This window comes from Pantherophis guttatus, chromosome 11 (genome assembly GCF_059756535.1).
Source record: "Pantherophis guttatus breed Tessera chromosome 11, ASM5975653v1, whole genome shotgun sequence".
NCBI lineage: Eukaryota > Metazoa > Chordata > Lepidosauria > Squamata > Colubridae > Pantherophis > Pantherophis guttatus.
In genome coordinates, this window is record NC_142073.1 from 531,306 (window position 1) to 558,833 (window position 27,528).

The window sequence follows — 27,528 nt, forward strand, 5'->3', positions numbered from 1 at the left end:
TTCGCAGTAAGGGCAGCTTTATTTTATAGCAATCAGGACATCAGTTTGCAGCAAATCAAGCATCATAAAAGAAACAACTGCATACCAACATAACCAAAGCAGAGGTAATACATGTCAAAACAGAACATGCCAATATCTATGGCACCAACATAAACGGGGCCTTCCAGCAAAAGGCGTTTGTGTGATGTGATGTGAGCGGGCAGGCTGAGCCCTGGTTAATGTGCTTGACATTCCCACAGGGTGCCCGAGGGCCCAGATGGGAGAAGTCCCTGGAGTGGCATGGGCCAGCCCCCTCTTGCTGGCTGGATTTTATCTGGTTATAGGCAGAGGATCCTCCATCAGTGAAACGGGGTTTATTCTGTCTTTAATACATATATAAAGTCGGCCATATTTTCATTCTCCCATGATCTGCCAAAATTCCTTGGAAACATTGCTGTTGGGGAAGTGAAGTGTCCTTCAGGCCAGGGAAGTTTACATATGTACACACAGATACGTTATTTTTCTTTTTCCAAGGAAGAAGGAAGAAAGAAAAGGCAAAGATAAGCTGTTAAAAATGAGCTATATAGTGAAACAGGACACCATCTTGGCAATTTCTGCTTCTGAGCCATCCTTTGAAATCGATTAGCAGTCTTGAAGCTCCATCCACCCTGCTGATCCTTCAGCTGAGAGCCCCGTTAAGAGCCCTCCCCCACCCCACCCTCTCCCACCGCCCAGTAGCCATTTGGCCATCCTACAACCAAGGTACTTGACAAGCTGCAGGACTGCAGGTTCATCCCTTGGCCCAGGACTGGAGCTAAAGGTGCCCGTCCACTCTGGACACAGCACCCTTTGAAGGAAGGCCTTTTCACTCTGGCAGCTGCACAGCTTCCCAAGGGGTCCCTCTCGCTCCTCCCCTCTCCCGGGTTGCTCCGCCTGAGCTGGCAGGCACAGGGCAGCCAAGTGTTGGGCAGGAGCAGCTCAGGCTCAGTTAATGATTAGCTCAGCCAGCTGCAAGGTTGCAGTTCCTCCACAGAGCCCACAGCCAGCTGGCATCCGTTTGCCAACATGCTTGCCCTGTTCCAGATGGTGGGGCTCCTGGGTTTGCTTCAGGGACTGCAACTCATCCACTGTCAAGAGTGGAAGCAGCTAGGGGGGTCCCACAAGCAGCCTCTCCCCCCCACGAGGGACCGGTATGATTTTGCCATTGTCATCCCTGCAGGTAGCATTGAATGCCTCTGGCAGTTTGCACACCAAAATGGCTCCTTCTTCTTCAGCTATGAGGTGGGTGCCAGTGGGGAGGGAGGCAAAGAGGGAAGCCCCCACAATTGACCTGTGAACAGGAACAGTCCCTCCTGGCAGCCCCCAGTGTGAGCAGCAGAAAAGCTCTGAATTCTTCCAGCTAGATTCTGCCCAACATGTCTCCCTTCCCCAGTGGATTCCAGGGACCTAGCCACCCTGGGAGGGGAGGGTCCCTTGTACACCTGACTCTTCTTCCCCAGGCAAAGCAGGGGGGGGGGAATCATGCAGAGATTCCTGTCAACATGCCAGGAAGCAGCTGGAGCAGACCTGCCGAAGCAGAGGCCAGGGAGATGTAGGTTCAGAGCACATGGATCTCAACCCTGCCTCTTGTGCTGGCCCATCAAGGGGAGGGGAGGATTTCTTCACCACCCACCCAAAATTTTCTCCCATCATGAGGAATCCCTCCATCTGTTCCCAGCACCCCTGAGCTCTTCCCCTTGCCATACAAGTGGTGCCTCCCCACCCCCCTCACTGCAGTCCCTTGGATGCCTCTTTGCAGGCAAGAGGGACCCGCAGGGGAATTGTGATCTAAGAATCAATGCAAGGCCCCAGGAAGACCCCGGCATCCAGGCGCAACAGGGTCATTTGTCCTTCATGGTTTTACTTGGTCTCTCTTGCTTCCAGGTGCAGAGGACTTCAGGCCTTGGCCACGACAGACACATCCTGGCAACTGTGAACGATCCCAGTGGCTTCCACCTCGACACTTCCCAGGATGTGCGGGGCCAGATCAACTTCCTGACTCAGGAGACAGGTGCCTCATTGTTGACTCTGCCCCAAAGCCCCATCTTACATGAGTAAGATTCTTACATGACTCAGTTTTCTGTGGTGCCACATGGCGTAGACAGGCCACCCTCGTTTCAGCAGGACACCTTGTACAAAGACAACACTTGGGCTCATTAGTCATGGTTTAGGGAGCCAGATTCACTTCCCCACCTCCCCCAAGTACGTTGAAGCCTGAGTTTCCAGAATGCCAGCAAGCACAGGCTGGTGGAATGGCGTCTGCCAGACCTCTTCCGTAAAGGCCTATCTGGGGCTTCTATTGCAGATTCTTCCATGAAAATATCCTCCACTTGGTGGCTCCAACATACTATTTGAGCCTCATTTGGGTCCACCCTATAGCTTTTTTTAATTTTGCAGAAATCCTAGTTTATATAACCGTTTTTTAATTCTAAGGAGAGCTGAACACCAAATCCGATTCCAATCTCACCCCTTCCCCCAATTTGTTTCAGTATTTTTTGTGCTTTAGAGATAAAACTAAGAAATTGCTAGGAAAGGTTGACACCCTTGTTTCGAAGGGGAAGCAGGTTTAGCCATGGATACAGCTTTCCTTCTGCCCTTGTGGGTGGTCCATTTATTGTACATCACCTACCCAATGCAGCCGAGGGCGGGCAGCATCACAGGAGGCTTGGTGTAATTCTCCCTCCTTACAGGCTTCTACCAGCTATGCCTGAGTAATCGATACAACCATTTTGGAACTGTGCAAGTGTATCTCAACTTTGGGGTCTTCTATGAAGGCTTTGATCTAGAAACTACTGAGCTCAAGAGGACGGAACTCAATGGCACTCTGGAAGCAATTGAGGTACCTAATTTAAATGTCTGGAATGAAAGTAGCAGGTAACAACCTTCATTAGCTATTTAGAAATTCCATTATAGGGTATTCCAAACTTTTTCTCAGGGATCTGGGTCTCAAGTGTGTTTGGGTCAGAGCTTCCTTTGTGCATCAGCTTAGAAGAGATAGCACAACACTGGAGGAAGGGGAGGTGTCCTTGTCCACTAAAAGGAGTAGATGAGTGCCAGGAACTGAATATGAACTTTTTTTTCTTATCCAAAATAGAAGAGCACTAGCAAGCTGCTTATCAATGTCTTCCACATGTGGCGCTACTACAACTTTGCTCGAATGAGGTCAAGGACAGATTTCAACCTTCTCCAGTCCAACTATACCTACGTGAACTGGTGGTCAGCAGCTCAGAGTGTTGCCATTGTGCTCTCTGGCATCCTTCAGCTCCGTTTCCTCAAGAGCCTCTTTGTTATGCAGCCCAGCAACAAGCCCAGGTGCTGAAGCTTCAGTAGGATGCAATGCCAAACCCCAAAAAGGAGGAAACCCCCCCCTCATAATGAGCCTATGTTAAAATAAATACTATTTGAATTTTAAAAATACACTATGCTGTAACAAGAGTTGAGTTTATATAATCCAAATAGAACAGGAACATGCAACCAGAATTCTCCCCTTACAAATTTTCTTTGCCTTGAGATGCAATCTTTTAGGAAACACCTAAAATAAGGTGCTAATAAGGTAAAAGGAAACGAGTGCATTCATTGTGCTAAAAATAACAGAAATGGCATCTTTATTAGCTCTCAGAGCTCAACATGAGTAAAACAATGTGAATAACAACATCAAATAATTTGACTTAAGTTATAGCTTCATCCCAAAGTTTTACAAGTTGTCCAACTAAGAAACGCAGGTACTGATCACGTTAAAAATTTCTGACTGGGAAACGATTGCATTTCATGCAATCGGCACTCCTTCCAGGTTACACAAAAAGGGCATCAAATAATCCAAAGCACAGCAATTTTTAAGGTGTACGGCTGCCAGACAGCACTGGGAGGAATTCAGCCCAGTTTATTAAGTCAGTGTCTCCTCGTGCCGTATGTACTCGCCTATGTCTGCTTGGTGAAATACTACAATTGCCATGGGATCCACTTTTCGACACTCCTGGGTGGTTTTCGCTGCCACCCCAAATCCCTGCAGGAAACAAGGTAAAGTAAATGATGCAACTCTTCTCTGTATCAGGATCCACCCAAATCCAAACACCTGCCACAACTCACCAGAGGAACATCAGCCATAGAATACACCACCACTCCTTGGTACTGAGCAGTGCTCTCAGTGATGCGCCCCAGACCGGACTTCAAGAGGTGGTTCCCATAAAGGAAAGATTGCTCTGCCCCAGGCTTTACCCAGACTTTGTACTGCAGGAGAGAAACAGAATAACCCTCTGAACTCTAAAGCCTCAAGAAGTGGTTCCTTGCATGATAGAATGGCCTCTTCAGGCCTCCTGCACCGAATTAAACAGTTATCACTGCTACATTTCCAGGCCTTACTGCTCTTAGATTGACCGCTGCAGTAAAAATGTTACTCATTGTCCCAAGGCAAGCCGGTTGACATTCTGGCCCTCTCCCTTCTTTTTGGAGCATGACAAACATCTCTCACATCCTTCAAGCCTCCTGCTTTGGAACAGAGAGAAATGCTTCTCAAATAAAATGAACATCGGCCCATCTTTACCTTGGCATAAGGGGCGAGGTAATCCAGGGCAGTGATATGGAGCCGGAATTTCTGGGTCTTGGTGAATTTTCCAAAACAGGTGCCTAGGGACACCAGGCTGTCCCGTGGGATATTGGTAGCTAGTTTCAGAAGTCTCTCGCTGAAAAACAAAGCAGAGTAGAGTCACCCGGGAGCTAGGAACAGGCTTCAGTGGGCCAGTCTCAAAAACTGTAGGGCAAATGGAGGGTCAGCCATTGGTTTGGGCCCGGGCTCCTCAACCTTTCTATCTGGAGGAGCCCCCGAAGGTCACAGACGCGCAAAAGCTTCGCCTCCAACCCAGGGCTGACGGTGACATACAAGGGGGAGCGCGCCCCCTCCCCTCCCCTCTTTCGCCCCACGGGCCCCGCCCACCTGAGGTAGTAGACGCGGTCCTTGTGCAGGCGGAAGCAGTAGGTGCCGTCCGGCCGGTCCACCAGCAGCTGCATGTTCTCGCCGACGCTGCGAAGAGAAGAGACGGAGTCAGCCGAGGCAGCCCCCCCCTCCCCCGCCCCCGCCGGAGCCTCGGCCAAGCACTCCCTCTCCGGCCTCCCTTCAGCCCGACCGCCCAGCCGGTGGCTCCGCCTACCACCGGCACTGGCACCGGCACCGGCACGTACTATCGGGCGAGCTTCTCGAAGAGGACGCGGGTCTCGTCCTCGGTCAGCGGCCGCATCGCCCCTCCGAGCGCCGCGTGACCTGCAAGCGTAGCCGGGCCCGGAAGCGGCTCCCAGCGCCGGAAGTTGCTTCACTGCAGGATCATCCAATCCGCGCTTGCTTCATGGACTATGGAGTGCCAGAGAACGTCGGGACAGAGTGGTCGCAACGGAAGCCGGAAGTGCCGACGAAAGGGCCCGGCGCCCCGGTTGTCATAGCGATCACTTCCTGGTCCACGTAGATTCCGCGATGGCGGCCTCGGAAGCAGCGGCCCCGGGCAGCGCAGCGGACGTGGAGGAGGCGAGCCTGCTGGCCTGGCTGTTCCGCGCGTCGCCCTCAGCGATGCCGGCGGGGGACGCGGAGTTGCCGACCTACCTGGCGGCGCTGTCGGGGCTGGGCCTGGAGGCGCTGCGGCGGGAGCCCGGGCGGCTGGCGGAGGAGCGGGCGCAGCTGGGGGCGCAGACGCGGGCCTTGGCCTTCGCGCACTACAAGACCTTCATCCGCTCGGCCGAGTGCACCGCCGAGACCCGCCGCGGCTTCGGCGGCATCGAGCAAGGCCTGAGCCGCCTGCTGGATCGCCTGCCGCCCTTCGCCGAGGCCTGCCGGTGAGCCGCTGCTTCCCGGCCGGAGGGAGGCGGGGGGCGCCGGCCGGGCAGGCCCGCCCGCTGATTCGCCGCCTTCTCCCGCAGGGGCTTCATGCGCCACGCGGAGCAGATCGCGCAGAACCGCCGGATGAACAACGTGACGCTGAACCGGCACACGGAGATCCTGGAGGTGCTGGAGATCCCGCAGCTGATGGACACCTGTGTCCGGAACAGCTACTACGAGGAGGCGCTGGAGCTCGTTTCCTACGTCCGCCGCTTGGAGAAGAAGCACGCCGGCATCCCCGTAATTCAGGTTCGGGAGCAACCGGGGATTACCGGTTGGTGAAGTGCTTTGAACTTCCAGGCTCTGCTCACTGTGCACTTGACCTGAGAGCTTTGGGATGAAGGCTTCGTTCTCCTCTTCAGCAGGAGCCTTAGTCTTGAAGCAGAACTCCAACTCAGAGAAGGGAGAAGGCAAAGCAAAAGTGTTGAGGCTTTATGGCTTTTCTTTTGATTTGTAAAATGCTGGTTATTTTTATACTCAGAAATTTGAGGTGATTTAGGACCAAGTGCCTTTTGTTAGGTAACTGCGGTGTATATGCAGTTGCTCAAACATGCCGGCTGTCCTTAATATTGCCAGAGCACATCTCTGGCAGTATTGCTACAATGTGTCCAAAGGGCAATGGGGGCTCCAGAATTAGAACTGGGGCATGCCTCTCGCATGGTCTTGGGAATCTATTTTCAGAGCGTCTGCCCCACTAAGAACAGCTTTTCTCTCCTTCCTAGGGCATAGTGGCTGAGGTGCGTCAGTCCACACAGCTCATGCTTACTCAACTGATCCAGCAGTTACGCACCAACATCCAGCTGCCCGCTTGCTTACGTGTCATTGGCTACTTGCGCTGCATGGATGTCTTCACAGAGGCCGAACTGCGCATCACGTTCCTGCAAGCAAGAGACTTCTGGCTGCGCTCCATCCTTGCGGCTGTTCCTGTTGATGACCCCTATGTGCACATCACAAAAACGATAGAGGCATGCCGCGTGCATCTCTTTGACATTGTCACGCAGTATCGTGCCATATTTGCAGATGAAGAGCCGCTGGTGCTGCCCCTGGGGAAGGACACCTTCAATGAGAGTGCCATCTTCCATGGGTGGGTGCTGCAGAAAGTCTCCCAGTTTCTGCTGGTTCTTGAGCGAGACTTACAGCGTGGTGTGGGCAATCGCCTTGACTCTTTGCTGGGCCAGTGCATGTATTTTGGCCTGTCCTTCAGCCGGGTAGGGGCGGACTTCCGGGGCCAGCTTGTTCCCATTTTTCAGCGTGTGGTGCTCCTTACCTTCAAAAAAGCTATGCAGGAGGCCACAGACCAGTTCCAAGAAGAGATGAACTCCTACACATTGATCTCTGCGCCGGCTCTCTTGGGCAGTGCCATCTCTGTGCCAATGCCTTCTGCCCAGCCAGGCACCTTGCAGCCCCCTCTGGTGCTACTAGACTTCCCCCCTCTTGCCCATTTGCTCAACAACATCCTGATGGCTTTCAATGATTTGCGTCTCTGCTGTCCTGTTGCTCTGGCCCCGGTTGTGGCAGCTCTCCTGGAGAACGTGCTCAGCCAGGTACTGTTTTCTATCTTAGATTGGGAAAAATATTCTGTATTTCAGAGTGGTGAGAATAATTATTTTAATGGCTATTCCAGAAGCTTGAATGCATTCTTCCCATTTTAAGCTGAGCTCCTTAGATCTCTCATAGTCTCTTTGTGGCTGGTGGATTGTTTCTAGGTGTGTCAAGCACTGCCTGTGGGGAGTACTAGTATATCTGCCTGGTTGGATAATTCATGATACGAGTTTTTAGTGGGTAATTTTCATCCAGTTGCTCTGAATTTATAAACCAAAGGCTTCTAATGAGTCTTTTCTCTCCCCAGGGTGTAAAGATCATTCTGGCTTTCCATCGGGCGGAGGCGGCAGCATTCAGCAGTCAAGAGCAAGAGCTGTTTGTTCAGTTCTGCACAGCATTCCTGGAAGACTTGGTGCCATATCTCAACCGCTGTCTCCAACTCCTCTTCCCTCTAGCCCAGATTGCACAGATTCTGGGTCAGTTACCTTTACTTCCTTGCAGGAAGTGGTAGGAGGAAGCTGGTGGAAGTGAAGCCAACTTTATTGCTCTTCGGAGTTAGGCCTGGCCTCTTGTCAATTGAGATTTTCAATTGTCCCAAAGCCGCTTTTTACAAAAAGGCTACTGGACTTTCTTTTTCTTTGAACATCAAGAATGTCTAATTGCCTTTAGGAAAAAGAAGCTTTGGGACGATTGCCCTATCAGGGAATTATGTGCATAGGTGCCCAGGAGGGAGGGATCACAGACTTGGAAAGCATAGAAAGGAACCTTCTCTGGGATTTAGGATTGACGGGAGGGTCTGGTTTCCCATTTTTGTGTTTGTTTCCCGTCCTGCTAGGTGTTCCTGCTGCTCAGGTCCATAAATACGGAGGTCTCGCCTGTGTAGATGAGGAGGTGATCCAGGAGCTCCTGGGCTCAGTCCTTCCCAAGAAAGAGACTGCTCTCCCTCTGGCTGAGAAGGGGCTGGCCCTACAACTTCCCCTGGACTTGGGACTCTCTGGCTCAGAGCAGGAGGAAGCAGATCCTAGCCCTGCCGTGTCTGTTCTTCCAGCTGCAGAGAAGATCCCCCTTCCTGAGGACTCACGGCCGCTCGGCGGGGTCTCTGCAACAGGATAGCTGGTGGAGGTTTGGGGGCTCATCTTTGGGCTCCCCCCCCTCCGCCCTGGCCAGGCAAGGGCTGCGCTTGGCTGCAGTTGCTGTTTCTGGCTGCCTCCCTGGCCAAGCAGGAAAGGAAGGGAAGGGGGGGGGGTGAGCAGATGCAAGAGAAGACCTGAGAATAAAGTTGGTGTTTTGCTTTCTCTCCCGAGGTATTTTATTGTGGGCGGGAGGCGCCCTCACCCCTCCCAACGCCTGGGGGAAGGGCTTCCCGGGGGGGAGGGGCTTGAGCGCGGCCGTGCCGGCCCGTCTGCGCTTGCGCTACCCGATGTTTCCACTCTCCCCCCTCCCCGTTTCCTGGATGGCGGCGCGGAGCTGGAGCCGCGGGCTGGGGGGCGTCCTCCGCGCCGTGCCGGTCCCGTGGCGGCCGCGCGGCCTGGCCTTCTCGCAGCGGCCCTGGGGGCAGCCCGGCGCCTGGCAGCGGCTGCGGCGGAGGCTGCTGGGCCCGTGCGAGCCGCCCTTCCAGCGCGTCTGCCTGGTGGGCGACCCGGTGCTGCGCGGCGTGGCGGCGCCGGTGGAGCCGGAGCGGGTGGGCAGCGCGGAGGTGCAGCGGCTGATCGCGCGGCTGGTGGCGGTGATGCGGCGGGAGGGCTGCGTGGGGCTGAGCGCGCCCCAGCTGGGCGTCCCGCTGCAGGTCTTCGTGGCCGAGTTCCGCGGGCCGCCGCTGCCGGAGGAGTTGCCCGAGGGGCTGCGCGCCCTGGAGGTCGCCCCCTTCCCGCTGCGCGTCTTCGTCAACCCGGCCGTGCGGGTGCTGGACAGCCGGGCCAGCTACTTCACGGAGGGTTGCGCCAGCCTGCCCGGCTTCTCGGCCGTGGTCGCCCGGCACATGGCCGTGGAGGTCTCAGGTAAGGAGGGGCCAGGCGGCCGCAGGGAGAGGTGCCTGCTCGCCCCCGGGATCCCAAAGCAGGCCCCGCTGGTGGGCTTTTTCTCTCCCCCCAGGCCTAAACGAGGCTGGAGGGGAGACCACGTGGCAAGCCAGAGGTTTCGCAGCCCGTATCGTTCAGCACGAGATGGACCACATCAAAGGGATCCTCTACGTGGACAAGATGGAGAGCGGGACTTTCAGCTGCTTGCATTGGGCCAAGGTCAACCGATGAGCACCTCCTTTCAATCCAGGGAGGGAGCAGCCTCACCGGTGGCATTACTAAAAGCAGCCGCCCAGCCTCTGCTGCCTTGCAGGACTTGAACTTGCTGTGAATGTTACGAGTTTTTTCGGTTAAAGAAAAGAATGTTGTAAGGTTTCATTTCCAGCATTTTATTCTTCCACAAGCCACCTCTCTCCATACAACCCATCACTTTAAAATGTATCTACATGTGGGCTGGGCTGTGAGAAAGCGGTCCTTCAGCCCTCTTAAGTACAAGGCAGGCCTAAAGCTTATATTAAGGATGGTGGGGTGGTACTTGCCTCTCCCTGTGGCACAAGTTCACCCAGTAAAAACAATGAGCCTGACCCCAGGCATAGATGTGTGTGCGTGCACATGCTTCTGCCTGTTCAGCTCTGCTCAAGAAGGCAACTCTACTTGGCCAGAGGTTGCAGGGAGAAGCTTCCTTGGGATTCGTCCAGGCCTTACGGGGAATGCCACCTGTGTCCTGTCAATGGGAGCCAAGCCACCATTCCCCTCTCCTTTGCAAAGTAATCTGGCAGGCAGGTGGAACTGCATGGCTGCAAAGGAGTCCTGCAGTCTGAAGCTATGGCTGCTACGCCCTCCCCCCAGACCCAACATCAAGCATGCACCCAGGAGCAAAGCAACAGCTGAGGACCTTCACCAAAGGCTGGAAGGAAAATTGTTCTGAGAGCAAAAGGAGTTTGGAGTGGGCAGAAACTGAACATCGGCAAAACATACCAGAACCCAATAAAATAGCATCACACAAGTTTGGCAAAATGACGCCCCTTTCCTCAAGTGATCTTGAGCTGAGGCACGGCAGTACTGGAGATGGAAAGAGGTCTCTGGAAGAACCCCTGGTTTTTCTTTGGGAAGCGGAAGTGGACTCACTGGGGGGAGGAGCTGAGGAAATGGCAGGGAGCAGAAGGGAGTTGGGCTGCTTTTATTTTTGATAACAGAAACTAAGCATCGGAAATAAAAGAAAACACCAGAATGATGGGGTATTTGGCGGGAGAAAGACAGCAGACCGAGTCAGGCTTGCTCTTGTCCCTTGATACCCCAATGGATCCCTTTCCATTCCCAGCCAGAGATGCTCCAGCGGAGACAGGTGGAGAACGAAGCTTCTGCATGGCAGAGTCCACCAGCCGCTCCTGGCCATTTCCACTCCTGGCCAGGAAAATGGGCTGTTAGCTGCTCCCACCTAACAATGGGGTGTCCCACAGGTGCAGCATTAACCCTCTTGGCCAAAGTCTTCTGTGAACTTCTTCACCTTCAGGAGATCTTCCGCATTGACCGTGGGGCGGGTGGTGGCTAGCGAGCGCAACATATCTGACTGCAAAAAGAGAGAACGTTCAGAACCCCCAAGCGTCCAGCATCTCAGCAGTATTCCCCTCAACGTAAGGGGCGACTGGACTGATGCTTTATATCCTTGCTTAGTTTTGTGCTCAGTCCCATTTTGTGGACCCACATTCCACACAGAAGCCCTGGGTGTATTGTTGCAGAGTTTGGCCTAAGCCAGGAGGAGGGGAGGAAAGGGGTTTTGTCACAACCACTCACCATGCAGACCAACGGCTCCAGAAGTTTGTCCCCAGGCACCTCCATCCAGGTCATCTCAAGGGCCCCAGGATCCCCTGGTGAACAAGGAGTCAGCAGGTCATCTACCAGCACACCAGGATTGGCGCGAGAAGGTCCTTGAACCTGCAGTAAGGATACAAATAGTAGACGGATCAGGAGGGTTGTCTAACTCGGGTCTGGGAAGGGAGGCCCAGCAGCAACATAGGGGAGAAAGGAACAGTCCAGCAGACAAGCCACCCCTCAATCACCATCTGCTCTCCAGTAACAGCGGTCAAAGACTGCGAAAGGGAGCGAACCGGTCTTGGAAGTCTGCAAGATCACAAAGGCTTTCAACGCTCCGATCTCAAGAGTCCAATTGCTCCCATTGGATGACAGGAACAATGCCTGCCGTGTTCGGTAATCCTCCCCACAAAAAGAAATGGATGTTAAAAAAATCAGGTGTGGGTAGGCAAGCAATGGGTGAGGCACTGCATGAAAAAAGGTGGGCAGAGAGCTCGTCCCTTTCACAGCTAAAGCGCCCTGCTTTGTACCAGAAGCCATCAGGATATTGTAGTTACATACGCATGCACACATACGCTCTGCCAGTCTCACCTTTTTAAAGTGCGTGGCTGACTGCACTTTGCGGACGGGCTGCATCAAGGCATCCCGCACAATGATGCTGATGTCGGCCCCCGAGTAGCCATCGGTCTTTCGGGCCAGCTCGTGAATGTCAGCTTCGGTCAGGTTGTGGGGGGTGTTGCCTAGGTGTAGCTTAAACATCTGGGCACGAGCCAGCTCCTCTGGAAGTGGGATGTAAATGCGTTTCTCAAACCTATGTGCGAAGGAAGGAATGCAGGGGTCAATCTCCAAAGCTGGGTTGCGTAGCATGGGTGTGCCTCCATGCGCGTCTCTCTCTCACCGTCCTGCCCTTGAGGTGTGTGTTGACAGTAACCCCTCTCCTCTGGGACGGTTTCAGCTAACTGCATTTGGCCAAGAGGTTAGTGAAAAGGTTTGCCTTCAGTCCAATGTCTACACAGTTTAGTTTGTTCTTGTGCTTCTTTGTAGTAGTAAATAAAACACCTCCCTTCAGGACTCCGTGGATGATGCTTGTCTAGAAAGATATTTTTACAGGATGCTTGTTCTAGGCCCCAGCCTGGGGATTTCCTGCAGCCTTCCCACCCGAGTACTTTTCAAGCCAGCCAAAGCTTGGCTACGTGCAGCACCAGGTGCGGCACACACAACATGGCATTATAGTCAAAGGGCAGAAATCACACATTATCTAATGGTGACTTTAAAAGCCACGGAATATACCTGCAGTGTGAGGTTGAGGAACTGCCTTTTGAAGTAAGCAGGAAGACTTTTGTTTTTTATTCGGAGAACTACAATCTGTTGAACTTGAATTTCTAACCCTGTGAACCTGAATTTCGGCTATTTCTACTTACACAAAGTGTGATTAATTGGTTTCTGCCAGGCTAAACTCACCCATGCACGCACTGCTCTCACCCACCTTCTCCGAATGGCAGCATCCAGTACCCAGGGGATATTGGTAGCGCCCAAGACCAAAGTGCCATCATTATTATTCCCAACCCCTGAGAAAAAAGAGAAGTGCCCCGTGTCACCCTTTCTGGAGAGAGCTGGCCCCACGCTCCCAGATCTGACTGCTCAGCCCTGGCCATTGGCCTGAGAACAGCGGCTGCTCCGGACTCCTGCCCGGCGGCCAATCACTCACCCTGCATTTGCACCAGGAATTCTGTTTTGATCCTGCGAGCAGCTTCGCTCTCGTTCTCATTGCGGGAGCCACACAGAGAGTCCACCTCATCGATGAAAATGATGGACGGCTTGTGCTGCCTGGCCAACTCAAAGAGGTTCTTCACCAGCCTAAAGAGAAAGCCGGGCAGAGTGAGGAGAGGGCCAGGACAGCCCATATGCAGGCTGCCCAAACAGTGGAAGGAAACTCCCCATAGAGACCCACCATGCTGCCTCAATTCACCCCTGGCCCCACTTCTTCAACAGAGCAAGCTTTGCCCTCCCCACCTACTTTTCACTCTCCCCCAGCCACTTGGACATCAAATCTGAAGATGAGATGGAGAAGAAGGTGGAGTTGCTGGCCTCGGTGGCCACTGCTTTGGCCAGGAAGGACTTCCCAGTTCCCGGGGGGCCGAAGAGAAGGATCCCACGCCAGGGTGTGCGCTTGCCTGGCCAAGGAGAGGAGAGAAGAGGAGATGGCCTCATTCATCCCAAAACATCTCAGAGAACATTGAGAGGGACCCCGTGGTCTCACCTGTAAACAGGTGAGGGAATTTGATGGGCAGGATGACAGCTTCCTTCAGGGCCTCCTTGGCCCCCTCCAGGCCTGCTACGTCGCTCCATCGCACGTTGGGCTTCTCCATCACGATGGCACCTGCAGCCAAGGTAGTTTGCCCCAGAGACCTGAACTGAGTATTCACGCCCTCCCTCACCGGCGGAACAGAGCGGTCTCTGAGCCTCCGGGACCGTCCCCCGGCCTTCCGGCGTGAGTGGGACAGGCTTACCCATCAGCTGCTCTTGCAGCTTCTTCTTCTCCGGGTTCTCACCCTCGCTGTCGCTGTCGCTGCTGCAAAGGAAGACACCCCAAGGCCATGAGCAGAGCAAGGACTCCTCACAAGCTCCTCTTCAGTCGGTTTTGGCACAGGCAGTGCAGGGGCCCCACAACAGGAGCCCCCCAGCCTTCCTGGATGGATGCCCCCTCCGGCCCTTACCCCTTGCTGTCATTTTGGGCCTCTTTGACTGGCTTCTTGCTCTGCTTGCTCTTGTTCCGCAAATAGTCCTTCAGCTTCTCCGCCCGGTCCAGGTACTGGGCACACTTTGCCCGGATGCTCTCTTTGGCCTTGTCACTGTGCGCGTCATCTGTGGGGCAGACGGGACGGATGGGGCGCTAGAACCGGGGCTCCTTCCCTTCCCTGGGCCTTCTCCTCCCCCTCTTGGCCCCCAGGGTCAAAGCCGCTCTTGGACTCACACTTGATGGCGTGCAAGAAGTACTCCACGGCGTGCTGGTAGAGGCGCAGCGCTTCCTCATAGCTGCCCGCTTTGTCCTCCTCCGTGGCTTTGGTGACCAAATCAATGGCTTTCTGGAAAGACAAGCAGGCTCAGCCGGGGAGCCCCGGTGCTGCGAGGGGGGGCCAGGAGAGGAGCCGCCCAAGCGCCCCCCCTCCCTTCCTTCTCCGGCGGCGCCCCTCGGGCACCCAGGCCACCTTCGGGGCGCCGGGAGGCTCGGGATCGGGGCTTTTCCGCGGGGCCCCTTCCCGGCCCCTCCGCTCTGGCCCCGGAGGCCCCCAGAGCAGCCGCTTCGGGAGGGGCCCACAGGCCCCAAGCCTTGCACGGGCGGGGCTGCTGCGCGGGGGGGGGCGCTCGGGCCCCGCGGCAGCCAAACCGCTTCCCTCGGGCCGGGCCGCCGCAATGGAGGAGGGAGACCGGCGGCGACCGCGCGGGGGGGGGGGGGTGGGACGGGGGGCAGGCAGGCAGAGGCCGGGCGGGCCCGTGGCTGGGCGGCTCGGGAGGCCTGGAGCCGGGAGCGGCGCGCGTGGCCCGGGCGGCGGGGACGGAGGCACCTGCAGGGCGGACGTGGTCATCGCATCCCTGCCCGCGGCGGCGGCGGCGGCGGCGGACGGGTCGCGGGGGCTCCGGAGGGGCGGCGGTGGCGGCCTCGGTCCGCAGAGCCCCCCCTGCAGGCCGGCGCCGGAATAACAACGCGCGGGGGCGGGGCGGCCTCTCCGCTGGCGCGCGGGCCGATGGGAGTGGTAGTTCGCCGCCCGAGCAATGCTGCTGTTGCTGCTCCGCCTGCCGCGTCCGGCCTCGCTGGCCTTCCAGCGGCACGCCAAGCGCGGAAAAAGCGGCGGGCCTTCTCCAGGAACGGCCCACCTCACGGGGTCGCCGCGCCCTCGACCCACCGAATGCAGACGGCCCGCCTCTGCAGCTCTTCCCGCTTCTTCGGGGAGAAGGACCCCCCCCCGCCCCGCCCGGCCTTCTTTCCTTCCTTCCATGGCCGGAGGGACCCGGGCTCCGTCCTACGCGGGGAGCAGGTTCCCCTGGGTCTGCGCCCCCAGTGCCCCATTGGATTGGGGGGGCATCTCCCCCCCTTTCCCCTCCCCATTTTTCTCACCCGCTCCCAATTCATTGCTGGGAGTTAAACTTCTTGCCCCCCCCCCGCCCCCCCAAGACACAAAACAGCAGTCGAGGCTAAAACTAATAATACTTTATTATACACTTTTGCCCTTCGTCACCTTTCATTGTAATGTACAATGCGATACAGTGGAGAGTAACTCGGGCCAGGAGCACCCAGGTTTTCTGCAGAGCCTGGTGAGAATTTCTCTGCTGGCGAAGATCAGACCTGGTCCAAATATCACCTCTTTTGAGAACCTGGAGACCCCCCCCCCAGAATTGCATTTAAAATCATTGGAAAAGCAAGTCATTGTATAAATACCATGTATGAAGAATAAAAAAATAAAGCTGGTTGTACATTTAAGATTTGATTGTGACGGCATCTGTTGCGATACTCCACATGAGATTATAACAATCAGGATAGCCACACAGCCATACAGCTTTGCACAGCATTAACATAGACGCTTACTTGTAGTGATTTCTGTGCAAAATTTCAAGACCTCTTTGGCACTTTGGGCCCATTAACGGTTGTTTGCCCTATCTGTAAACTCCCCTACATCTGACAGAAGGTGGGAAACTGCAGCCAATTGCTGTTGCGTCATGGAACAAAGGGATCCGCTTGGTGAGAGGCGCCATCCTGGTTCAGTAATTATTGAATTAAAGTGATTCCCTGGCCTAACAAACATTAGCAAGAAGCAAGCCCTGAAATCTGTTCTTGCCTCCCACCTCAAAATCTCCACCGATGGAGCTTTGTCCCCCACTCCAGCTTTATGCTCCACATCAATTCGGGGTCTAAACTCTCAGTGCAGCGGCCTCCTGTCTCATTAAAAGTGCTATGTAAAAAAGGGTGAGAACATGACAGTCAAGCTGCACTTCCTCACCTGTATTTTTAAAAGTTTGTCTCAATTTGGTAATAACAGTTCATCACTGTGATATAAAAGCACCATTTGAAAACCTAACGCCAGCCAGATTTTGTCTCTCAATGCCATACATTCATACCCACCCCTCCCAGGCAGGGGCCCTTTTCTGAAACATAAAAGAGGGTCCTTGGCAGCAACCCTGAATGGGAGCCTGGCCAGTGGACACGAGCAGGAAACAATCAGCTGCAACTCTTTCACCCACTCTGTCTCAGGACAGACGGAAAGAAGGGAAGCTGCTTACACCCAACTGAAGGTGACTGGAAAAAGGCATTCTCTTCAGAAAGTGACTCCAGCACCATTGAATATTGGCTTTTAATGCAGAGAAGGGCCAGGAACGATCCTTACTTGAGGTTTCTCCGAAGTCCAAATTCCAGCCCTAACAGAGCAGCCAGACATCCAGGGCAAGGGCCAGAGCGCCAGCCTTCCCCTTCTGCTTCAAGGGCCCAAATCCTTCACAGGAGGGGTCAGGAAGCCTTCTGCCTCCTCCACCTGGGCCAAGAGGGTCTCTGACCTACCCAGGGATCTAAAAGGATGGAGGCTCAAAGGTCAGAGGAGAGGGCTGTTCCCTTTCCAACTGATGCCCAAGACCCATTCCAGACTGCAGATACCAGGAGGAACGGAGGGCGCAACCTCTGGTGCTACTCCTGGGCCCCCATGGCAAGAGCTCTGCCTGGCCCTCCTTGCAAGTCCCAAGGAGGAGGCCTGACACCCCTCCTGCCCCGCCTTCCTTGAATGGTGCAGGTGGGCTCCTCTTTGGCAAGCAGCCCCTCCCTCCCTCCCATCCCCTCCACTGGAGCCAGAATTGGGGGCACCTCACGGACTACTCCCTCCTCTGGGCTCTCTGCTTCCCCGAGACAAGAACCAGGGCACCCCTCAAGGTTTCATTTCTTTCCTCAGGAAAGCAAGAAACACCGAGTGCCTCCATTGCCTTTCACTGGTGACGTTGGGGAGATTGCTCAACTGTTGTATCAAGAGACTACATCCTTTTGTTGCAGGAGGACAACAGGGTCCCTCTGGGTTGGAGGGGAAAGGAGGGTCTATTTTGTGGCTAGAGTGGCCTCCTTACTGACTCTGCATTAGCAGATGCTAAGTATTTTTGGAAGTGCCCCGTTAGGAATTGCGGATACATTCACTCAAGCTGGGGGAGGTTCTGCAGAGGAAGATAAAATAGTAAAAATTGTGATTCAGGCTTGGCTTCTCTACTGTAACGGTCAGTGCCAAAATGAAGAAGGGAGCCGGTCAAAGAGCATCTCCCTTTGTAGTAAGAGGGACGGGCTCTGCACAGCTAGGCGGAGAGGCTCAAAGAAAGCTCTCAATTTCCCTGCGCTGGTTTCTGAATCAGACTTTTTCTCATGCTGCAAAGAATCTCTTAATCCAAGGTGCTTCTTTTACTGGCTCTCGGACTAAAACTCGAATTGGAGGGGGGAAGAGAGCCTTCGGGGGCCCTTCTGATTTGGAACCTGGCAGCCAACTGAACAGTAGCCCCCAGCCTTGCCCAGACCCCCCTCCCGCAGCAGCAGCAGCAGCAGCAGCAGCGCATGACTCGGGCATGTCAGCGGCAAACTGGGCACACAAGGCACCGCTTTGCTTGTTCTGGGAGGAAGCTTCCTTTCTCTTCCCGGTCGCCACTGAAAGGCACATCTGGTAAGCAGAACAGAACGATGGCTTCACACAATCCAACCAGAGAATTGCTCCTTCTACGGCTCTCGCCTGGCCTGCCCTGACCAGGCAAAGGGTTTAAGGCTGCAGCCTCCCCAGAGCCCTTCAGAAGGGGAGGGACGGGACCATTCCAAGTCCAGGCAAGGCACTGAGGCTGGCAGATGGCAGCTTCCCAAGGCCAGGAACCATGTGTGGCGGCTGCGGCTGCGGCGGCTGCGGCTAGGCCAGGAGGCCCAGGCGGGTCACTTTGGCCGATAGGAAGGTGTGCAGGACGAAGACCAGGGGTTTGGGGCAAGAGTGCAGCTCCAGGGCCTGTGGAGGAGAACACAGGAGGGAGAGAGGGTCACCCCCTGCCATTTCAAAGGCCAGCATCCACCCCTTTGTCCCACACAAAATTGAAGTTGCAGCCCAGGTGTAGCCAAAACTCTAAGCTCAGGTGGCTTTCTAGTTATGAGTGCAGCCATTTTCAATGCACCATTTCTGTGGCCGTTTCCTTCTCCCTCGGGTGTGAGAGCAAAAGGCCTTCCTCCTTTATTTTCCAGTGGAATTACAGGGACTTGCCTAAATCCACAGTCCCTCTTGAGGCAAACGTTGGCAGATGATGGCTCTCCCCCACTCTCAACCAGCCACTCACCAGTTCCCCCTCCGGGCCGCCAAAGTCCAAGTACAGGTTTCGGACCCCATCGTCAGCAGACATCTTCAGCTTCTCAAAAGAGTATCGGAGGAGGATGCTGGTAGAACCGGCTCCCTCACTGGACACGGTGAAGCCGTTTTCATAGTGGATCGTGAGTCGAACATCCTGGCTGTTCCAGACGCAGCCTAGGCCGAAAGCAGAGCCTCCATGGTCAGGAGGAGACAAGGGGAGAGCCACAAGGGGAGGACCATGGGCCCAGGCTAGCTTTGCCCATCTCCAGCCTGCCTCTTCTTGTCCAGGGCTGGTCCCCACCTTTTGTCCTTTAAGTCCGGGGGGAGTGGGGGACAACGACTGGTTACTTCAACAGGCAATGCCTGGTCTGCCCGAGAGCCAGGCTGCTCAGCCTGGCTGACATGGCCACACGAAAGGAGCAGGTTTTGCTTCCGATGGCCGGGCCAAAGAGCCTTGGAGGCTGGGACTCGCTCACCTGCCTCAAGGCAGGGACTCCCACCCCACTGTCTGCTCCCATCATTCTTGCTGCCAAAGGCGCCAACACTGTAGCTGGTGGGCATAATCTCTCCCTGACCACCTGGGCTTCCTCCAGGGGTTCAGGAGAGGAGGGGCCACAGTCCTTGGGCTGGGCAGCCAGGCATACCTACGGAGACCTCCTTGACGAGCTCTGCAGCGGCATGGCAACCTTGCACCAGGGTCCTGGTCCAGGTGGAGAGGTCACGGTGGGTCTCCACACGAAAAATGTGCATCTCGATGCCCTGGCGAGAGCCGGACCGCGTGGCAAAGCTGAGGTCTGATCCCAGGCACGGTGACCTGCAGCCTGAATGCACCAGCCTGAGTGGGGGGTAAAGGAGCAGCAGTTGCAAGCTGGGGATGACTTGCTCTGAAGAAATAAGCCCCCCAGCCCACCCCCGAGAGACTGCAGAAATGCTTCGGGGGGGAGACTCTCCCTCAAGCCCACCCCCACTGCACCCTGTTCTCCCCACCAAAGGTCAGGAAAAAACCCCATCTGGAGGAGTGGGCAGGCCACAGAGCAGCACCCCACGAGCAGGCTGATTCCTTTGGGGAGGACTTTGGGCACTGGGGAGGCAATCCGAGGGAGTCCCTGCCAGCCACCCCACCCCTCCCTTGGAGACCCCTGCTAATCCCATGCAGCAGAAGCCTGTGAGGGGAGGCCTGACAGCTCACCTCTCCGCCCCCTCCCCTGCACACAAGAACGTGCCAGTCTCCTCTTGCACAGGCCGAGTACAAAGGCTGAAGCCAAAGCAAAGGTAGGAGCAAGTACAGCCCTTTTCTCCTTGGCAGCTTTGAGGTGGGGGGGGGGAGAGGAGAAGGCAGGCAAGGATGCCCAAGAAGACTTTTCTGCCAATTCCTGCCCCACCCCCACCCCCAGGCAGCTCCGGTTCACCTGAGCCACGGGCACAGAGGGAACAGTTGCCAGCGGCTTTTCTGGTTGCAGGAAGCAACCTGGGACTTTCCTGCCTCCGGAACAAAACTTCCAAAATGAACGCAAGCAGCAACTTCCCAGAAGGCATTGCAGGAGGCGATAGCAGGGGCCTCCAGAAGGCAAGAGCACCCTGGGGCTTCATAAGAACTGAATGCCCTGCTGGATCCGGAAGCGGCTGCTCTCCCAGAGGCAGGCAGCCCCACTGTCCAGGAGGCAGCCGACCCCCAGCACTCGCAGGAGGGCCTCACTCCCTCTCCCCTTCCGGAAGGCCTTGTGCGTGGCCTGAGCCTGGAGAGACCCTCTTCCTCAGGTTTCCCCACCTGGTGGCCACCAGTGGGTAGCTGTGGCAGGGGGAGGCCCAGGCGTCCCTTGTCCAAGGCACGGAGTCAAAGAGCAGCAGGTCCTTCTCCGTCACGGCCAAAAGGACCGGCCGCCAATGCTGCCGCCCGCCATCGAGTCTGGCCTGCAGGAAGCCAAGAGAGACGAAAGGGAGGGCTGAAACGTTTACGGGGAAGCTGGGCCCCAGGGCTAGCGAGAGGCCACGTAGAGGGGCCCAGGGCAGGAGGACCACCCTTGTGGGAGACCTGCTTACAGACAAGGATCAGGAGCAAATTCAGAGAAGGGGAGCCCCCCCCACACACACACACATTCACCCCATCTTTGAGTTGCCAGGAGTCGGGGGAGGGGCTATGACTTTCTGGTCAAAGAAGGCTTCCGCGGCCTCCAGCCACATCACTTCCCTCCCCTCCCTCTGACTGCCAGTCAGAGAAAAGCTAGGCCTATCAAGGCACTGGGCGAGGGGCTCACCTGCTCGGCCAGCCAGGCGATCTGTTTGACCTCCCTGCTGCTGCCTGGCGCATGGCTGGCCCCCAGCATGGCATTGAGCTCGGCCAGGACCTGTGGGAGGAGGGCCATGATGTTGGTGTGGATTGCCATGAACCACGAATGCGCTGTGGCCGTGTCCTTGCAGCGAAGAATCAGGGTGTTGCGGCTGTCGGGCGAGTGTAGTTCAATCAGCCTGCAGAGAGAAGGCAGAGCTGCTGAGAGGAGGGAGGGGGCTCCACCTCTGATCTTCTGGGTCCCTTTTGGCCCCTCCAGCTCTTCTCAGGGGCCAAGTGTGGCACCCTCCCCCAGTGGCAGCAGGGCTACCTCTACAGGAGGACACACCACTCGCTCCCTGCCCTGGCTCCTTCAGGGCTGGCAGAAGGCGTCTTAGAAGTGCCGCTGGCCCAGCAGAGGGCTGGGCTGCTTTGGGGGTGGTCAGGTTTGCAAAAGCCATTTGGGTTTGGGGGCTGGCAGGGGGCTCCCCCGTCCCAATTCTGCCCCATCCCCAACCTCCCCTCCTGAGTTCTCAGGAGCGGCCATAGGGACTGAAGCACAACAGGGATGCCTGGCACTGCCTCCTCCCACCTGCCTGCCTGGCTGGGGCCAAAAGCTCCTCCCCACCCCCCTGGCGGGGATTTAAGGCTGCATCCTGTGGACACCCAAAGCAAACACTGCTCCACATCCAGTGGAGAAGGGTCAGGGCATCTTGCAGGGCAGATGAACACCCTGTGACACTCGCACTCGCTCCCTGCCCCTCACCCCAGGAAGCCTTTGGGCTGATGGCCAGGGAAAGAGGGGCCTCCTCCAGTGTTGGCACCTGAGCGGGCATCCATCACTCCTGCTCTCCGCCAGACTCTGCTGCCACCCCAGAACAGCCTTTGGTGCAACGGTTCCCCTCCCTGGTGCAATGTTACAGCTGCCAGGGCCACCCAGGGCCTTTCCGTGCAAGTGCAGGCCTGGGTGCAGGTGGCACAACACGCCTGGGCCTCTGCCAGAGTGTGTGCTGCCTCTGCAAAACCAGACCCTCCGTTCCAGAACAGCAAGTTTTCTGGATGGGGGGGAGGGGCGCAGAAAGGCATTGGATTTTGGTCCCACCCCCCAGAGAGAAGCTGCAGAGCTGCAACCTTGAAAGGATCGGGGTGGGTGGGTGGGGTTGTTTCTAGCTGCACCCTGGAAGTCAGCACAGGCTGCTAGTCCTCATGTAAGGAGACAACTGCTGCCCTGTAACATCTCCTGCTTGCCCACCCCTCTGACCTGTTCTCCAGGTCCGGCATGCTCAGGTTCCTGGCAGCGTAGCACATCTTCAAGGGGATGACTTTGCGGTCCTGGGGGGGACTCTGGTGCTTTGGGGAGCCAGACTCTTCGCTGAGGCTGAGGCTGGGCGACTGCGGAAACGCCCCCTCCCACGGCAGGTCGGACACCAGCGACGGCTTCTTGATGTACGGAGTGGCCTCCCGCATGTACTTCACTAAGAGCAGGCCGAGAAGGGAGGGGCTGAGCGTTTCCCAGGAGTGGCCATCCTGATGTTCAAGGCCCCACAGAGTGACCTCCCCGGGGGCTCCCCTTGGTGGGCTGGACCCGGGAGGTCGGCTGGGCAGAGAGCAGCCCCATGGCACCCAGATCAAGGATCTCCCCGCTCTCTCCCCCTGGATGCGCCTTAAAGACCTCCACACACACACCCTGCCCCCCTCCCCCCCCGGGAGCTGCCAGCCAAAGGAAGGGCAAGCGGTGACATCACGGAAGGCTCAGAGCGTTTTGTCAAGGCGGCCTCCGCTCGGCCTCCTGCCTTTCTCACTGCCTGCTTAATTCCTCTCCTTCCTCTTTGCTCTCTGCCTGCAGCCACTCCCAGGCCGAGGGGCCATTTCACCATCACAATCCCCTGATGGGGACCATGCTCAGCACAAAGGCAACTGGGAGCGGACGAGACTTTCGGATGCCCCCCTGGAAAGCATGGCAGGCAAAGGCCTGGTGCTCTACTCCAGAGGAAGGGTCTCCCACAGCACCGCCCAACAGCCCAGCTCCCCATTTCTGAGCTGCTCAATGCTGCCCATCCTGCCAGGCAGCAGCGGCAGCAGCAAAGAGGTGTGGGGAGGCCAGCCGTTCTCATTCTGGGGCAGTCCCCTCCTTGCCTGGCAAGGAGAGCAGCCCCACTCAAGGTGCTGGTTCAGGGATCTGCTCTGGGCCCTGCTGCCCTCCAGAGAGGATTAGTGCAGCCAGGCTTCTAATCCCGCTCTGCAAGGACAGTTGGCACCCGGAGGACATCTTGGCTCCAGCAAGGAAACGTTGCAGGGAAGTTCTCCTTGCCCCCAGAGCGCAGAGGCAGCAGTGGGTGGTTTCTGGGGCAGTCACCCCCAGCAAAGATGCAGCTACTCGAGGAGGCCTTTGATCTGATTGCAAATGGCTCACAATCTGGGTTAGCCATTGTTCTGTCTGCTTGTTTGGCTAATTGAGCTCCTGGTCAGAAGCCATGCAAAGAGACGATGCCAAAAGCAGAGTGCAAATCTGGATCAATTATCTACCAACAGACACAGTGGACAAGCACCAGCCCCTGCTTGCGAAGGAGAAACGTGCCTGCCTGCCAGCCACAAAAACCTCCAGCAGGTGCTAAACAAAACCTTAAGAAAACCCGCAAAATCCCACTAACCCTCCAGCCTTTAGGAAGTTCAGCTGGTGGAACAGCAGTCCTAGAGTGGTGAAGGAGTCACTTCTAAATAAACAGGGACCATCTTCCCTTTTCAGCAGACAATAAAGTCATCATAACCTAAGCAAGTAGTTTTTCTGCTGGGCTGCTCTTCCCAGAAGGATCTCCCTGTCCCAGACGGTCCCTTGGGCCTCCTGATGAGGACCGAGCCAAGGGTATGTGCAGAGAGGAAGCAGCTGGCATGGGGGCACCAGGAAAGGGCATCAGCGCCAGCCGCTTGCTTTCTCATCCGCCTCCGGTTGAAGCAGGGCCAGGGGAAATGCCATCTCTGTTTCCCCATACAAATCCCGGGCTCCGCATTCCTGGGATCAACTTGCCATCGGGGCTGGCAGCTTATACCCAGACACATTGCAGCCCTAAAAGGCAGGGAGGCCAACCAAACCTTTCAAGCCCTTTGTTTAAACTTAACTCTCCTGAGCAGCCCTGCCAGGCGCAGGGCCCTCACCACCCCCAGGGAGGTCTGAAGCAACGGCAGCGTGAAAAGATAAGGAAACACATCAAAAACAAAGGAGCTTATTTCTGTCTGGAAGGACCAAAGGGTTTGCCCAACATGAAGACCATCCCCCAAGTCACCAATGAGGCAAGCGCAGGGCAGGTTTACACCCGTTTTCCAACCAGGGCAGCTGCAGAAGTGGCAGCAGGATGTAACTGTCTGAGCCAGGTCAGCAGGGCGCACCCTTGACAGGGGCTGGTGGCAGAGGGGGGGCCGCCTGCGCACCAATGCTGCCCTAGCGCCCAGCCTGTCCAGTGGGGCTCCAGGCTTGCGCCAAGGAGGGCGGGGGGAGGGTCAGAGCTCCACGTCCAGAGGGAGCCGTCAGCGGGGCACTTTGTGGGCTCAGACTCACACACACCACACACACCCCGCCTCTCTACAGAGCCAGGGGCTCCAAGAGGACCCGGTGGGAGGGGGAGGCGAACAGAGCAGCGTTCCTTCTGCACAGACCACAGAGTGGAAAAAGGCCCCTCCTAGGAGGCTGGCTTAGTAGAAGAGGAGCTCCACAGCTGGCTAGCAGATGTTCGCTCTCCAGTATCTCCATCCATAAAACTTCCCTACCCTCCTTCGCCCAGGAAGCCTTTGCTCCTCTCCAGCCGGCTCCAAGAACAGCAGCCGGCCGACGACTCAAGCGCTGGGAAGAACAAATCCGAGCCAGTCACCTTCTTTGCAAGAGCAAAAATGTTTTATTCATCCCCCTCCCCCCCCCCAAAAAAACCCTTGGAGTCCAAGGGGTTGGACTGAGAGGAGGGTCTTAAAGAATCCTGTGGAAGAGCAGAAACATTTCAGCCTCTGGAGAAACCTCTTGGGCCAGGATGGCTGCCCACGAGGAACCAAGGCAACCGACTCCAAAGGAAGGCTCAACCTGGACACAGCCCCAGTTGTGGCCCAGAGGATGGCTGGGTGGTCTCGGGCTGCCTTTGGCTTCCCTAACAGTGACCCTTTCAGCTGCAAAGCCCCCGAATGCCACCCAAATTCCTGGTCTCTTGAGGAATGTTCAAAGGACCTTCGCTTGCAACAACAGGCCAAGAGGCCGCTCCATCCGCTCCCAGGTGGCCTCAGCCCCCATTATTCTCCAGCGTGGCTGCAGCCGAGAAAGAGCCGCTGCTCAGAGAAAGGGAAGCTTTACGGAAGTTTTCACAACCTTTAGCATTCTGCATAGTGTGGGGGGGGGAGAGAGAGAGGAAATGCACAGCCCAGCACATACACACACACACCCCAGTAGAAACACGCCCTGCTCTAAGTCTGCAGCTGCCCTCCCAGAGGGCAAAGCAGGGGAAGCCGGAGGGAGGGAGGGGCAGCTGCTGCTGGGTGGGACCTTCCAGCTCCCCACAAGGCCCCCTCCCAACACTCTTCTCACCACCCTCCCTTAAGGGGGTGCCGCATTTAGAGACATTTACCGTGCATAGGAAGTAGGAGAAAAAAGGTGTGAGCCAAACTGGCCCTGGGGAGATCCTGGGAAGATTGAGCCCAGTTGTAGGCAGTGCACGAAGTGGGGAGACTTAGGGAAAAGCCTGGTCAACTGAGGGGACACTGTGGAGGCTTAGATCCCAAAGATCAGCAAGACTAAGCCCAGCCTTCTACCTCAGGGCAATGAAGGACAGTTCTCCTCAAGAATTGGGGTGCCCTTTAAAGTCCCCGCTATTACAAGCACTTTTGCAGACTCCCCACAAAGGTGCGGTTGGCATCAGCCAACAACAAAGAGCCTCACTTTCCTTTCTGTTACTGGACTGATGGAGATTTGGGGTGGGGGGGGGATAGTTCTTATCCAAGAGGTGGAGAAAGGCAGGCTGTGTTCCAACAGGAGGAGCAGCACAGAGAAACGCTGCTTGGGTCACTTCCAAAATCCAGTCTCCAGGATTGCCATTCTTTGCTCCCACCCCAAGCGCCCAAGTTTGGCACCCAAACTTTGCTTCGTCTGCTCCTAGGCTGCGAGTTACAGCACCACTTACTGGTCCCACAAGAGAGAAACCTTGGCCAAGAAGACAGCAAAGCCCCAACCAAGCACTGCCTCCCCCCCCCCAGACCAAGGATGTACAAGAGCTGGAAAGCGACAGGTGTGCATGGCAGCAGCCCCACCAACCCCTTGCGTGGCGGCACAGGCTTCACCCGGCATCCCCAGAGAATCCCATCCCAGATAAGGAGCCCCACTTCTTAATCGCTGAAGCTGAACCTGGATTAAGGGCAGGCCGAAGAGCAGGCCGGTGCTAAGGTGGCCCACCCGCCCCTCCCCTCCAGGGGCTTTGACAGGACGGAGCCCTTCCCGCCAGAAACAGCCTCCCGGCAGCCTGGAGTTTGAGGGGACGGGCCGCCTCCTGCCACGGCCTTCCTCAGGTCTCCGGCTCCGCGGCCTCTCCTCGACGGAAGGGCTGGCCTCAGACGCTCGGACCAAAGCCGGCCGCCTCTCCCGGGCAGCCCCCGGGCGCGGCGCTTACCTTCCAGCAGGACCTCCCGGCCGGCCCGCTTGAGCGCCTGCACGGCCTGGTCGTGGGTGGCGTCGCGGAGGTCCAGGCCGTTGACGGCCAGGATGGCGTCGCCCAGGTGCAGCGCCCCGCAGCGCTCGGCCGCCAGCCCCGGGAAGATGCGCGAGATGAGCACCGGCATGCGGTTCTCGCGCCCGCCCTTGATGCTGATGCCCAGCCCGCCCGCCTCCGCCTTCACCACCCGCACGCGCCGCAGCCCGGCCGGGGGGGAGCCCGGCGCCGAGCCCCGCGGCGGGGGCGGGGAGGGCGGCCAGGGGGCTCCGGCGCCCCGCTCGGGGGAGGCGGCGGGCGAGGCGGCGCCGTTGGGCAGCCCGTTGCGCGGCTCCGGCTCGGAGCTCAGCGCCAGCGCCTCCCCGCTCAGCTCGGCCAGCGCCCGCACCCAGCGCTCCCGCAGCAGCACCTCCACCAGCCCGGCCTTGCGGGCGCGCGTCCACACCGCCATGCCCGCCGAGACGCCGCCACTGGGGCCGGCGGGCGGAGGGGCGGGCGGGGCCTCTGGCGGGCGCGGGAGGGAGGGAGGGAGGCGGTGGCCCCGCCCGGCCGCAGGTTCGTGCCAAGGGCAGCGCGTCACGTGAGCCGCGGGGCGGGGGGGGGGCGGCCTGTGCCCGCAGCCTTTCGGCCAAAGGGAGGCCCGCGGGGTCCCCGGCCCTCCCGTGACCCGGCCCACTTCAGCTTTTTTGGGGGGTGGGGCTGGGGTCGGGAACGGCGCTCCCCGCCTGCACCGTTGCTCCGGCAACAGCTGCCCCCGAGTGGGCGTCGGCGTCCCAACTGGAAACTACCGGGACACCCCCACCCCCACCCCCACCCCCGGGCAGGTGCAGCCCAACGGGTCAAGCGGGGGAAAGCGGCGGTGGTGACTCATCCTCCCGTTCGGATAGAGGCTTTTTCCATTTCCGAATCGGTTGGAAGACCCGCAACTTTGGAAACCTTTTGCAAATATACCAGGATCACAGGCGGTAGCCAAAAAAAAAGCGCAACCCCCCCCCCC

General features: G+C 57.2%; 6 protein-coding genes across 6 annotated transcripts; 3 read left to right on the top strand and 3 right to left on the bottom strand.

The window, feature by feature from the left end:
* The first annotated feature begins 29 nt into the window (after positions 1–29).
* Positions 30–3,440, top strand: TMED6 (transmembrane p24 trafficking protein 6). The gene is made up of 4 exons (XM_034426700.3): positions 30–1,260; positions 1,903–2,029; positions 2,709–2,857; positions 3,113–3,440. Exons 1-4 carry the CDS (start codon positions 1,045–1,047, stop codon positions 3,335–3,337), a joined length of 717 nt encoding a protein of 238 aa, XP_034282591.2. The 5' UTR covers positions 30–1,044; the 3' UTR covers positions 3,338–3,440.
* Positions 3,441–3,600: 160 nt separating this feature from the next.
* Positions 3,601–5,316, bottom strand: NIP7 (nucleolar pre-rRNA processing protein NIP7). Its single transcript, XM_034426702.3, has 5 exons — positions 5,194–5,316; positions 4,949–5,035; positions 4,559–4,697; positions 4,105–4,245; positions 3,601–4,021 (listed from the first exon to the last, which is right to left on the bottom strand). The coding sequence occupies exons 1-5, from the start codon at positions 5,247–5,249 to the stop codon at positions 3,902–3,904; spliced, it is 543 nt and encodes a 180-aa protein (XP_034282593.1). The 5' UTR covers positions 5,250–5,316; the 3' UTR covers positions 3,601–3,901.
* A 96-nt stretch (positions 5,317–5,412) lies between these two features.
* On the top strand, positions 5,413–8,715 carry COG8 (component of oligomeric golgi complex 8). The gene is made up of 5 exons (XM_034426694.2): positions 5,413–5,835; positions 5,920–6,127; positions 6,601–7,422; positions 7,728–7,896; positions 8,256–8,715. The coding sequence occupies exons 1-5, from the start codon at positions 5,480–5,482 to the stop codon at positions 8,531–8,533; spliced, it is 1,833 nt and encodes a 610-aa protein (XP_034282585.1). The 5' UTR covers positions 5,413–5,479; the 3' UTR covers positions 8,534–8,715.
* On the top strand, positions 8,709–9,816 carry PDF (peptide deformylase, mitochondrial). Its single transcript, XM_087877327.1, has 2 exons — positions 8,709–9,417; positions 9,512–9,816. Exons 1-2 carry the CDS (start codon positions 8,841–8,843, stop codon positions 9,667–9,669), a joined length of 735 nt encoding a protein of 244 aa, XP_087733453.1. The 5' UTR covers positions 8,709–8,840; the 3' UTR covers positions 9,670–9,816.
* On the bottom strand, positions 9,807–15,148 carry VPS4A (vacuolar protein sorting 4 homolog A). Its single transcript, XM_034426699.3, has 11 exons — positions 14,817–15,148; positions 14,225–14,336; positions 13,968–14,115; positions 13,761–13,822; positions 13,511–13,630; positions 13,268–13,424; positions 12,959–13,107; positions 12,737–12,818; positions 11,842–12,061; positions 11,233–11,373; positions 9,807–11,008 (listed from the first exon to the last, which is right to left on the bottom strand). The coding sequence occupies exons 1-11, from the start codon at positions 14,835–14,837 to the stop codon at positions 10,907–10,909; spliced, it is 1,314 nt and encodes a 437-aa protein (XP_034282590.1). The 5' UTR covers positions 14,838–15,148; the 3' UTR covers positions 9,807–10,906.
* Positions 15,149–15,445: 297 nt separating this feature from the next.
* Positions 15,446–27,012, bottom strand: SNTB2 (syntrophin beta 2). Its single transcript, XM_060682444.2, has 7 exons — positions 26,493–27,012; positions 22,118–22,331; positions 20,846–21,056; positions 20,359–20,501; positions 19,235–19,425; positions 18,580–18,764; positions 15,446–18,257 (listed from the first exon to the last, which is right to left on the bottom strand). Exons 1-7 carry the CDS (start codon positions 26,980–26,982, stop codon positions 18,165–18,167), a joined length of 1,527 nt encoding a protein of 508 aa, XP_060538427.2. The 5' UTR covers positions 26,983–27,012; the 3' UTR covers positions 15,446–18,164.
* Between the last annotated feature and the right edge of the window lie 516 nt (positions 27,013–27,528).

Excerpts from the sequence above, each read along its gene's own strand:
- SNTB2 (XM_060682444.2), bottom strand. The coding sequence starts at position 26,982 with ATGGCGGTGTGGACGCGCGCCCGCAAGGCCGGGCTGGTGGAGGTGCTG. Across the intron at positions 19,426-20,358 it reads TACCCACTGGTGGCCACCAG|GCTGGTGCATTCAGGCTGCA; the intron begins GTGGGGAAACCT and ends CCCCCCACTCAG. Across the intron at positions 18,258-18,579 it reads GCGGCCCGGAGGGGGAACTG|GCCCTGGAGCTGCACTCTTG; the intron begins GTGAGTGGCTGG and ends TCTCCTCCACAG.
- NIP7 (XM_034426702.3), bottom strand. The coding sequence starts at position 5,249 with ATGCGGCCGCTGACCGAGGACGAGACCCGCGTCCTCTTCGAGAAGCTC. Across the intron at positions 5,036-5,193 it reads TTCGAGAAGCTCGCCCGATA|CGTCGGCGAGAACATGCAGC; the intron begins GTACGTGCCGGT and ends TTCTCTTCGCAG. Across the intron at positions 4,022-4,104 it reads CTATGGCTGATGTTCCTCTG|GGATTTGGGGTGGCAGCGAA; the intron begins GTGAGTTGTGGC and ends TGTTTCCTGCAG.
- VPS4A (XM_034426699.3), bottom strand. The coding sequence starts at position 14,837 with ATGACCACGTCCGCCCTGCAG. Across the intron at positions 13,631-13,760 it reads GCTGCAAGAGCAGCTGATGG|GTGCCATCGTGATGGAGAAG; the intron begins GTAAGCCTGTCC and ends CCTTGGCTGCAG. Across the intron at positions 11,009-11,232 it reads TGGAGCCGTTGGTCTGCATG|TCAGATATGTTGCGCTCGCT; the intron begins GTGAGTGGTTGT and ends CTCTTTTTGCAG.
- PDF (XM_087877327.1), top strand. The coding sequence starts at position 8,841 with ATGTTTCCACTCTCCCCCCTCCCCGTTTCCTGGATGGCGGCGCGGAGC. Across the intron at positions 9,418-9,511 it reads CATGGCCGTGGAGGTCTCAG|GCCTAAACGAGGCTGGAGGG; the intron begins GTAAGGAGGGGC and ends CTCTCCCCCCAG.
- TMED6 (XM_034426700.3), top strand. The coding sequence starts at position 1,045 with ATGCTTGCCCTGTTCCAGATGGTGGGGCTCCTGGGTTTGCTTCAGGGA. Across the intron at positions 1,261-1,902 it reads CCTTCTTCTTCAGCTATGAG|GTGCAGAGGACTTCAGGCCT; the intron begins GTGGGTGCCAGT and ends TCTTGCTTCCAG. Across the intron at positions 2,030-2,708 it reads CTTCCTGACTCAGGAGACAG|GCTTCTACCAGCTATGCCTG; the intron begins GTGCCTCATTGT and ends CCCTCCTTACAG.
- COG8 (XM_034426694.2), top strand. The coding sequence starts at position 5,480 with ATGGCGGCCTCGGAAGCAGCGGCCCCGGGCAGCGCAGCGGACGTGGAG. Across the intron at positions 5,836-5,919 it reads CCCTTCGCCGAGGCCTGCCG|GGGCTTCATGCGCCACGCGG; the intron begins GTGAGCCGCTGC and ends CTTCTCCCGCAG. Across the intron at positions 6,128-6,600 it reads CCGGCATCCCCGTAATTCAG|GGCATAGTGGCTGAGGTGCG; the intron begins GTTCGGGAGCAA and ends TCTCCTTCCTAG.